Source organism: Protomyctophum bolini, assembly GCF_963924005.1.
Source record: "Protomyctophum bolini genome assembly, chromosome: 13".
Lineage (NCBI taxonomy): Eukaryota > Metazoa > Chordata > Actinopteri > Myctophiformes > Myctophidae > Protomyctophum > Protomyctophum bolini.
The window spans coordinates 35277030-35289438 of NC_137874.1; the positions used below are offsets into that span (position 1 = coordinate 35277030).

At 43.7% G+C, this 12409-nt stretch overlaps 1 protein-coding gene across 2 annotated transcripts in view; it reads right to left on the minus strand.

Moving 5' to 3' along the window:
* The window catches only part of mcama (melanoma cell adhesion molecule a), an 84950-nt gene that overhangs the window by 39196 nt on the left and 33345 nt on the right, over positions 1-12409 (minus strand). For both annotated transcript variants that reach the window (XM_080780112.1, XM_080780113.1), the window contains exons 2-6: positions 7407-7537; positions 6151-6373; positions 3070-3144; positions 1467-1550; positions 108-287 (exon numbers count right to left, since the gene is read on the minus strand). In XM_080780112.1, coding sequence (XP_080636238.1) covers positions 108-287; positions 1467-1550; positions 3070-3144; positions 6151-6373; positions 7407-7537 — 693 coding nt within the window. The remainder of the gene's footprint in view (positions 1-107; positions 288-1466; positions 1551-3069; positions 3145-6150; positions 6374-7406; positions 7538-12409) is intronic.

A 12409-nucleotide genomic window follows, 5' to 3' on the forward strand; every position in this document is an offset into this window, starting at 1 on the left:
CATTTCCTCACTGTATTTTAAGCACTCGTGTTTCTACGGTAAGCAAGAGTTGAGCTATAAGCTAAAACCAAAGTAAGGCAAGCTGAGTTGCAGAGGGTGTTTCTCACAGTGCACAGTGACGTTGATGCGCTCGGACTCGGCCGTGCGGACGGCGCCGGGCACAAAGAAGCTGACTTCACAGGAGAAGTGGCTGTCCTTGTCCTCCTTGGCCACCTTGTACTGCAGCTCGCTCTGCACCGTGTAGAAGCCAGTGGGCTGCCGCGTCATCAGGGTGACCAGGTTGACACCTGCGGGGGTGACAGACAGACAGAGAGAGAGAGGGACAGGCACGATTGTGACGTTCAGACTCAGTTGAGTTGATGCAGGGTGACCTCCAGGGGATTACCAGCGTTTTCACAATAAACGGTGTCCCTATGTTGGGCAAATACATTTTAAAAATCACTTTTTTTAATCTCATTTAGATAAAAGTGATGTCTTTGTCAGCAGTGATAATGTATACAATGTGTATACACACAGACATGTGCACGCACGCACGCACACGCACACGCACACACACACACACACACACACACACACACACACACACACACACACACACACACACACACAGTAAGAAATGTATATACAGTACAATATATTCCAATCCACTGCATGAGTGCATGTTAGCACCAACAAATACCAGCAGTATTCCTGTGCCTCCCCCCAAGAAGTAAAGGTCATATATGTATCCTATACTAACAGGTCATATATCACCATGCTCTATGACTTGACAACATAAATACCATTTTCTTACTAAAAAGGTCACCACTGTGACTCAACGCAAAACCAACCAAGAACCATTCTCCACTGCTCAGATTATAAAGTGTGTGCATCAAAGAAAGAGGGGACATTTCAGCAGTGGTTCTCAAAGTGGGTCCGAAGTGGGGGAAGCAGTCTACGGAAAAATGAGTTAATGGCTATTCAAAAAAAAAAACTGACCCCGTAAGGGTCCATTTGATTCCATTCGTACACTCTCAGAGTTACAGAGACCCATGAGAGTTTATTTGGTTCCATCCGTTCACACGGGCAGACGCAAAGACAAAAGACAAAATGTATATTTGGAGCATCATTTGGAGCAGCTAGATGCATTCCATTGACAATGAATGGTAGATTGCGTCGTTGCGTCTGCCCGCGTGAGCGCAACATCAGAGTTTACAGAGACCTGTAAATGGGAGGCGGCCTTTTTTCCGACAGCATTCTAGCCGACGGGGCAACGATCCGATCCGCAGCGGGGGGACATTCGCTGCGATGCGAAAAAGCGATGGTCCGACATGCGCTGCTCCCGTGCTTGCGGTTAGGGTTAGGTTAGGATTGAGGTTTCGGATCAATATGCTGTCGGAAAAAAGACCTGCACCCCCTGTAAATGGGTCCATTTGGACCGATGGTGGTCCAGGGACCCGACGTTGAGAACCAGTGTGTGTACTCACGTTGATGAGCGGGCAGCAGGGGCATGTCGTCCTTGTACCAGGTGATGTTGGCTTTGGGGAAACCGTTACGGGCCTCACAGGTTGCTACCTGCAGGACACACACGTTCACAATGGACAAGCCTTTAATGATATAGAGTAGACACATGTACTGTATACGTTCAAACTGAACTTTTAAAACTTTTAAAACGTAGCTCATCTAAAAGCTCACAATAATATGTTGTGACGAGACGCTTGCAGCTTGTAGACGGCCTATAATGAAATGCCAAAATGAGGAGCAACGGTCTTGTTCTACAAGCGAAATAGAACGAGAGTCTTAATCGATACTGGACCAATTTCCCCACATAAGCACCATCAAACTTCTAGACTCTGAATACACATTGTTTAATTTAGGTTTGTGCTGACTTAACACAATTTCCAGACAGCTTGAGAAAGACAAATGAAGAGGTAAACCCCCCTCCTGTGTAATCTAGCCAGACACTCATCCCAGTATTTCCACACTATGGGTTTTACACACACACCCTGTGGTCGAGAAAGGGTAGCAAACAGAAGAGACAAAACGCAGACAGATCATCACAAAGTATTTGTTCAGTAACAGGAGCCTTACATTTTCCTGTCAGGAGAGAGAATCCAACACAGACATGAGCTTCAATTTTATAAGTGTTCCACTTCAAAATGTATCTGCTCATTTCTTTGTTACATAATTTCCAATTTCACTTTCCAGTGTTTATACAATATCCTGTATGGCGTATGCGTTCTCTCTCGTGATTGGAGAAAATCTGTATCCTGCTAAACATCCTGGCTGTATAAACGTTTTGTGACGTCAAGTGGGTCAATACATCATCATCATATTTTACTTACCGAGCTAATAGATGGAAAATAAAACCACACTTGCAATTTCCCATAATTCCACCTGTATTTATTTACCCTACTGTATAAATCATTCACCCTAAACATAAACTGTTTAGGGGCTCTGTGATAAACTCATGTGGGTCAATACATCCTCATACATCATCATCATCATACTGTACATCATACAAGACTCAAAGCTTGAAATTGTCGGTGCAACCACACTTGCAATTTCCCAGAATTGCGCCTTTCGAGTTCGATATGCTTTTGTTGTTTGTTAAAGTTGTTGTTGTTGTTGATGATGATGATGATGATGATGATGATGATGATGATGATGATGATGATGATGATGATGATGATGATGATGATGATGATGATGATGATGATGATGATGACATCATAGACAGTGATATGGTGTGTTCACACGGGCAGATGCAAAGATACAGTCTACCATTTATTGTCAATGGAATGCCAGCGACTACGAATCCGACATTCGTAGCTGCTGCAAAAGATACAAAGCTACAAGTTGAAGCTGAGCTAGGTTCAACTTCCAGATGCAAAGCTACAAAGCTACAACTGTAACTGCAATGCAATCTTCTCCGCCGGCCGCCGACACATTTCACTACGGACGCAAGCTTGATGACGTCAAGGACCGCGTGAGCAACAGATATACAAAGCGGCAAAGTGACAAATATGCCTGTGATCTTTGCATAATATGCCTCGTGTGAACGCAACAATAGGCTGGGCTGGGGAGGACCTACCTTTGTCGGCAGCTCATTGGTCACAGAGATTCCAGTGAGGACACCCTCTATTAGCGGAGCCTCTGGCGGAGCTGGAGGGAAAAGGAGACGTTAAGCAGATGATTTCTATGACAATGAGCGTGTCATTAACCATGAAAGCTCACTAATAACCCTAACACATCTGCATTATGTCACATGAAAGAAAGATGAATGGATGGGCGACTCCTCTTTTGTGTTACTGCAAAGCGGTGTTTTCACTCCAATTGACTTGGACATATAGTTCAAATGCTGACATTTAACACAGAATTTAAAATATTTTCCATATTTTCTCGACTGACTCACTGTTGGTTTGAAACTAAAGAGTTGTTTATATAACTTTTTTTCAAAATGTGAACATAGATCAACTCAGAAATCGCCGCTCTTCAGAGTGCATGTCTCTGCCAAACCGGGTTGCCTAGCCACGGGTGTGCAAGTCGTTGTTTTCAGCGGTCAGAAGAAACCATGAAAGCTGTGGGGCTAAATAGTGTTTCTATGACTATGATGCAACCTTTCACATTTGTGCCGTGCCCTAAGGGCAAGAGTGAAAGTGTTTTTGGAAGAACACTATAGAGGCACCTTAATATGCATTTCCATTTTGGGGTTCATTGATGTTGCATTATAATATGTGATTAAATTTCGTTTTTTTTTTGTAAGACATAGGCCCTTCCCAGTCCTACTAACTTTGGAAGCCAATTACAGCCAAACAGTATGGAATATCAAAGACCAGTTTGACACACTGTTACAAGATTCCCCAAATAATCTGTAATTGTAAGTGTAAAAATCATGTTTCTGCAACAAACAGTGGTAGTTGCAGCATTTGTGGTGGCCCCTATTGGTCTAAGTGAAATCACTTTTGGATTCTGTTGTTTAGATTAGATATCCCTCAATCTGTGATTAAAATGTTCACTCAATCAGACAATGCATATTTGCAATTACATACACATACAGCAATCGCTGTGATTGGGCTACAAGTATTTTAGTAATTGACTGCCATACAGTACATGCACTATGCAGGCCTCAATTACGTCATTGTTCCTGGACAAGGAGGAGCTAAGCGTCACCGTAAGGTGCTTTGTGATAACGTTCAGGGGATCACTAAGCCTGCTATCCGCCGCCTGGCTCGGCGTGGTGGTGTGAAACGTATCTCTGGTCCGATCTATGAGGAGACCCGCTCTGTTCTCAAGAATTTCCTGGAGAACGTGATCCGTGATGCCGTGACCTACACTGAGCATGGCAAGAGAAAGACTGTGACCACAATGGATGTGGTTGATGCTCTGAAGAGACAGGGACGCACTCTGTATGGCAATGGAGGTTAGAATGTAAACAAATCACCCAAAGGCTCTTTTAAGTGCAACACACTCACAGGAGAATTTGAAAACCATTGACGCGATTGTGCCCAAGAAAAACAAACCACCACAGAGATGATCATGGACTAAAGGATGATGGGCAGAGAGCAAACCCATTCTACACCAATAGCACTGCATTGGAGAGGGTCAGTGACTTCGAATTCTTTGGCGTCCACATCACTGAGAAACTCAGCCGGGACGTACACACTGAATGAGTTGGTGAAAAGGGCAGAACAATGCCTCTACTTTCTCCAGAACTATGGCATGGGACCCAAGTTCATTTCGTTCAATTCTCTAAAAAGATTATTTCAACTTCAAATGATCACCGTGCATCCAAAGTAGTTCGAAATGTGTTATCCAGAGTCGCCGACTTAAGGCAAGTTGACCAAAGCCATTGGAAATGCTCCAGCACATCAACTGTCAATCCGTCGCAGGAAGAGCCCTCGTCGCGTGGTTTACTCCAATAAGAAAACAGGAATGTCTTCAGCCAAGTGTTGCATTTTGCACTGGACAACTGAACACTAACTTTTGAGGAAGTGAGCTAGTGCATTTCGTTGACCAAAAAGAACCCTCAAACGAGTCATTCAAGACCGACACAACACTAGTCCTCAAGGACTACAGATGTACCACTGACTATAGTATGGGAAATGTACCTCAACCTCAATGCAATGCAGAGGGTTGTGTGGACAGCCGATCGCATCAGCTGATGTCTTCCCTCCATCCAGGACATACTGTATATATAATGGGGAATGTTGTGTCAGCCAAGCTTGCAGGCCCATTCAAAGATTCAATAACTATTTCATGTTAAACTGACATAGAACTGACCAGAATAACTGTGGTTCTGTTCATTGATGGGTAATTTTTAGTACATAATAATAAGTACATAATTTATTTTGCCTTTGTGTAGCATTTGTGGTGCCCTCTATTGGTAGAAACTAAATCACTTTAAGGTCTACGTTGTTCAGAGTCAGGGCCCAGGGTTCCCAAACTTTTTAGTTTGAGATCCAAAAGAGAAACTTACAAAAATACAGTAGAATTTCAGTACAGTAGTTTTTGTTAGTACAGTAGTATTTTTAGTATAGTGAAAATAGACATTATACAAGCTCACTAGCTTGTAGATCTGCTATTTTCACTAAAAAATAATTATATTTTTTTAATGTCAAAATGGGTACACAGACCCATTGTTTGGGAAACCAAAAATAATATCTGCCTCCCAGCCTTGCAGAGATATAATTAATACGGAAATCACTGAAATATGCATGAATGTTGCTGACAAACTACAAACTTCAAAGTTATTTGTTCTGCATTCATTAAAAGTTTACAAAAGCCTGTACTTTTTTGCTTTGGGTTTTTTTTTGGTGCCAAAAATCTATTTTTGACATAAACCCTCACAAATCTAATTGATCATTGTTCGTTGTATAACTCAATGGTTGGATGTCCCACTTCTGGGCGGGAACCCCTTTTGGTGTTTTAAGCGTTACGTTAAACTTTAGCAGATCTACAAGCTCATAGAGCGCCACCGAGTGGCACGCTATGAACTTGTAGGTCTGCTATTTTTGAAAAATGGTTAAAATGTGCCTCAAATCTTTCAGAAAACTTTTTCTTTAAAATTTCGACGTCAGGCCTGAATGGGGTTAAACGGCCATTTTTGGTACAGACAAGAGAGGGACACATTGTTTGCGATGGAAGAGCGTCGTTGTGTGCTTTGCTCACCAAACACCCTGAGGTGTGTCTTGCCCTCGGCGTTGCCCGCGGCCAGTCCGTTGACCTGGCAGAAGAACTCTCTCTCGTCGGACAGCTTCACATTCTGTATGGTGAGCTGCGCGTCCTGCTGCTCCGAGACGGCGATGCGATCGCTGTACTCTGTGATCTCGTCCACCTTCTGATTCGCGTCGTCACCGTAATAGATCCGCACGCGTGTGCCGCTGGCGGACCTCTGAGGGGGACGACACACACACACACACACACACACAGGAATTCATGTAAGAGATTAAAGAGGCCAAATGCAGAATTGAACCCACTGTTTAACCCATTTTGGGGCGGGATCCCCTTTTGGTGTTATTTTTGAAAAATCGAAGAACGACTGACATAGAAACATAGCTTTTTCAGAAAACTGTCAGGATGTAGAAGACATTTTAGAATCTGATCTCAGGTCAAAATGGGTTAAACACAAGACCCGAGACCAGACTCTACAAATGTCTTCTAAATCCTGATTGTTTTCTGAAAACCTTTGTTTCTATGTCGGTGATGCTCAAACTTTTTCATGTCAAGGACCTCCGGAATTGTAATTGAAATGTATTCGGCCGCCGACCCCCATCTGATAATATTTTGTTCCAGGGACCCCCCAGAAGCAAAGATTTGAGTTAAAAACGTTCGCTGTGACAGAATATATATTCAAAGATGTGCGCCACATTTTCACGATTTTCACGAATTGTCTGCGATTTTTCAACAGCTAAAGTTTAAAATAATGGTTAAAGTGGTTAAAAGCTAAGGTTCCAGGTCTTAATAAGTTAACCACTTAAACCCTACTTTCGCGGTGTGACACGCCATAAGTTGTAGATCTGCTATTTCCGTGCATGTTTGCCCCCAGAATAGGCATGTGGTTAATTCAGGCTTGTCCCTAATTCAGATTTTATTTTATACAGACAAAAACAGATTCAAGCTTAGCTTGCCCAACATAGTTAGCTCAAAGTTAGTACGCTAAAACACATTTATATTGACAACTGGCCACACGCACATATGGAACAATGGGACAGGAGCATTTCATTATGGGTATTGGGTGATATTTGGGTTTGATGATTGTGAACTGATTTGGTGCACTGTAGTGAACTTGACCTGCATGCTTTTTCAATTGGACACTTTCTGGGGGAGAAAAAACAAACTGCATCCGGTCTCCATGGGGGTTCCCAGAGGGTAATCCAGCCAGAGAGAGAGAGAGTGTGTGTGTGTGTGTGTGTGTTCTTACTCACCACAAACCACTGGATCATGACGAGGCTGGGTGTGTTGTCGTCTGTGAAGTTGTACTGGCAGGGGATCTGTGCCGAGTCATCCAAGTACACCTCAATACTCTCCTCCATGGTCAGCTCCACTTTGGCCCACACTGGAGAGAACACACACACACACACACACACACACACACACACACACACACACACACACACACACACACACACACACACACACACACACACACACACACACACATTAGATCAGCTGTTTCATAAGGTAACCTAGGTGTACTTTGTGGCACTACTGTGTCGCGCGATGACATGTACAGATGTTCAACGGAAAACAGAAAATCAGTTATTTTCTATGAAACTGCAAACCTGTCAAATACAATATATGATTTTTTATCGTATGACAGTGTTTTGTTTTTTTTACTATTCAGCTATGATGGCATGGCCAAAATAGCGACGGCAAGTTGAAAGTGGTTTAGTAAATAAATCGCCATCTTCGCAGGCATGACACCCTTGAAGAGAATTGTGTGAGGCATATTTTTGGCAGGACTGTTTTCATAGACAGTGCAAATGCCCAGCTATATCCAGTGTTCTCCACTATACGGTCAGTGAAGTGACAAGCCTGGCTGAGGACTTAACAGTATGTGTGGAATGTCTTCCCAGGCCGTCCCTGACCCAGTGTCCGGCAGTCTGGAGGGACAGATGAGCATGGTCGCCGACGCTGCCAGCTCCCATGGCACAGTTACCCTGGTTTCTCTCTCTCTCCAACCCACAATGCTTAGCCCTGGCCAAAAGAATCAGTTACCCAGCATTGTCGTGGGAACAGAGACATGCGACGGCGAGCCAGTGTGACACTGAGCTGCTGATGCAGCGCGCCAAGAAGTGCTTTTTCATTTGGCTCCTCGACACCGGCCAAGTCACACACAATGACGGAAGAACCCCAAATATCTTTTATACATGTCTTTCTTAACACAGAGATGCCTGAGTGAAAAGAGTCGACAGACCACTGCCCTTTTCATGCATTTAGGGCATTGTTTGGCTTCGTAAAACGCCTTTTTGAACTTTGGAAGCACTGTGGTCGGTCTGACGTGGTGGCCAAGAATCACTTCAACAAAATATTCTCTTGTGTTATTTGTCTACATAATGAAGAGCCCGGATCAAGTGGACACTTGACATAGCGGTATGTGAATGTTGTGTGGGGCTTGGTATTCCTGGCTGTTAGCAACACATCAGGGCATAGCAGAGACAGGTGTTCCACCGAGGGGGTAAGTGGGGGTTCAAGTGGCTGGTAATCCGAATCCGGCTGGTGTTCTGCGGTCACTGACCCCACACATCACTGCGTGCCAAACACTCCCCACGGACTAGTGTCTCCAGCGTTGTCGGTGTTTATCACTATGCGCTGTACGTGAGCTCTGTCACACGTAGTGCAGACAGCACTGTCTGAGACTTGCGAAACGAGGACGTCAAAATGCATCGTTTCATGGCACACCATCAAGCATAGGGAATACAGTGTATGTCCAACGACGTGTAGGCGATGAACATTTCGTGTAGAAACACACAGAAGACATACTTGGACGAAGACGGCATATACATAACTAAGCCAAGTTGCCATTTCATTATTTTACCTTTTTGAGCGGTGCTAACCACTCCAACGTGTGGCTTTGTGTGTAGGTCCGTCCCCCCCCCCCCCCCCCCCCCCGGCGATAGCCCCTCCTATGTCCAGCTTTTAGTGTATGTAACCAATGTTTTGTTCCAACACGAACATTAAATGCCTTTAACAATGAATGGACAATTCTGAGTGCAACAAACAAACATTGCGCAACACAAACATTGATGACGAAGGTGGGGGGGGGGGGTGTGAATTGTGATTGGCCGGAATGAGATGATGTATGATAATGTACGATGATAAGAGCGCCCCTCACTTCAGAGATGGGTGTGATTTTTATTTTATCGTCCAATGTGGTTATGTATATTGTATGTATGTATGTATGTATATTTGTGTCCTTTGTTTTGCAACATGTCTGAACTGAGCTGTCTGTGTTTGTGTTTGTTTTTGTCTTCGTCATAAAATTCGTCAATACAAATATTATTGGGAAAAGAAAGTACCATGATGAATCCTTGCATGAAAACAGTCATACTTCTGACGACGAGGATGGGATTCGAACCCACGCGTGCAGAGCACAATGGATTAGCAGTCCATCGCCTTAACCACTCGGCCACCTCGTCATATTCTTTGAGCAATTACACTCAAGGTGTGCTTTGCAAATTGACCATGATGTGTTATTTGGTCATTTGAATGAAATATGCATACTGCACATACACGTATGCACTGTTTCTGTATCTACACTACACCCAGACCCGAGCAGCAATCTGCATAACAATCTGATCCCAGCCTTGACGAACATCAGCGTTTGTGTCTTTGACAGGGCAGATCTGTAGTGTACAGACAGACAAGAAGACCTATGGTTTTGTTTATTTTTGGGGGTGCATGGCTGTCCGAAATTACGTCAAGGCCAGCCAAGTCTATGGACTTTTAATGTTTGTCGACAGCCTAATTATACATTTCCGATCCCTGCCAAAGTCTATGGACTAAAATGTTTGTTTAGGGTAAATTATGATGTAATTTGTGCCAGCCAAGTCTATGGACTTTCATGTTAGTTTAGGGTAAATGTCATCTTGCTGATATACATCTTGTAGGGGCGATATCCCCTCCTAAGTCCAGCTTTTGGTGTATGTGCACAAACTTTGTCCTAACACAAACATTAAATCCCATTGACAATGAATGGACAAGTTTGAGTGTTTTTTGACACAAACATTGAAGACGGAGGTGAGGACGCAAATTCTGATTGGCCGGAATGAGATGATGTATGATCACTTCACACAGGTGTGATTTGTCATGGACATCTGAACATCAGGTGGCTCAGGAGGAGGCGACGGATGAACTGCAAATTCAACTGACAAAAATAGCAACGCTAGGGTTCATGTTGTTAAAGGACAGACATTAAACTCCCTCAGTCTGGATGTGACCAATCAAACCTATGCCATGTCCTAATTTATATGTGATTTCACAAAAACTACACTATTATTTCTTTACTGAAAATATCATCATTTAATTAACTTTTTCCAGCTTAAAGAAATATATATATATATATATTTTTTAGGGTGACACCTATCAAAACTTCAAAAGCCTATAAGGGCTGTGCTGCGATGTGGTACATTAGCAGTTAGCTGTCCCTTTCAAGTGGACCTCATCTTGCTAATGTTCTTCAGTTTAAACTGAATTAGGCTGAATTGGAAGCGAATGTGAATACTCATTACGCACGCACACGTGCACGCGCACGCGCACACGCACGCACGCACACGCGCACACACACACACACACACACACACACACACACACACACACACACACACACACACACACACACACACACACACACACACACACACACACACACACGCACACGCACACACACATTTTGCATTATTATTACAAAACATACATGACCATTTTGATAATGTCTTCTGCATAAAGAGTACTTTTAATTTACACCAATACTTTTGCACTTTTACTCAAGTACTCTGGACTTTTACTTGTAACACAGTATTTCTACATTTCAGTACTGATACTTTTACTCAATGTGAGTACCTTTTCCACCACTGTCCCTCCCACCCTCGCCCTGAGCCGCGAGGCCCCCAGAGCTATATGCTCAACCAGCCGTGGCGCTCAGGATGACGCTCAAGCTATTGTTTCCCCACCTGCAGCAAGACAAAACAAGAATCCCCTCTAAATCCCTCCTCTCTCCCTCCCCTGCCAAGCAAAATATGTTTCCCCAAAAAAGATTTTTTTTTCCAAAAGGTTAAAGACTATTTATCGTCGATGTTTGTCTTTAAAGGAGACTAGGTGTGATGGTGGGTGGGAGATAGTGGGTGCGGTGTGGAGGTAAGAAGAGCTACACTGTCGCAGAATGTAAAAAAAGATGGTTTGCGTCTCTTTTGGGGTCCCGAAGCAGCGGTAACTTTTCATTTAATCCGATTAGCGCTGCGGACTCAGTGGGGATTTGACTTCCAAAGCCAACCTGGGGACAGCCTTATCTGGCCCTGTTTTGACTCTGCTGTGAGGACAAAGATACAAACACAGACACGCAAGCACGCACACATGACCTTGTGACACAATCCAAACTCCTGCCTGTGTGTGTGTGTGTGTGTGTGTGTGTGTGTGTGTGTGTGTGTGTGAGCGCGGCGTGCATGCGTGCGTGCGTACGTACGTGTGTGTGTCTACAAAACAGTAAATATTCCAAATGAATATTTGGACGTGTTGACAGGACCTGGCCAGTGACTCGACCATGAGACCCACAGTTATTGGCTTGTCATTGAACACAAGGAGAGAAAAAGAGGGGGGGTTGAGTCAGCTACAACTTCCAGGTAGACAGACAGACAAACTGAGATTAAAATACGGCCTGGATTATTGCATTCTTTCATTCAAATGTAATATGTAATTATATTATTGTTGCCTAATCCCTGGGGCCACATTCCCCTGTACTATAGTTAGCGTGCATACCACATAGCCTCTGATGCAGCTACCGGAGTCCTGGGTTCCATTCCTGACCCGTTTGCTGCGAGTCGCTCTCTGATTCGCCCTGTTGCCTGTATCTCTCCACTGACTATCAAAATAATAAAATTTTCACATAAAACCTAAAAATGTTGCCTCTTTATTGGTGTAACCAAATGCATCTATGACGGCTGTTGAAAATTGTCTCGTAGTATACAGATGAGCTCACTGCCAGGTGCAATCTGGAGATATTTTCATATTTCAACAGTCATATATACTGTAGTGTACAGTATGAGCATTGGCAGGATCAGTCAGATGAATGGCTTTGTGCCCTGCATGTCAAGAGGAAGACTGGACGGTTTAACCACTTAAGCCCTATTTCATACTTCATCGCACAATGGTGTCATACAAGAATGGCAAAAAATAGCCGACCTACAAGCTACAAGCTCATTTTATACCTTTG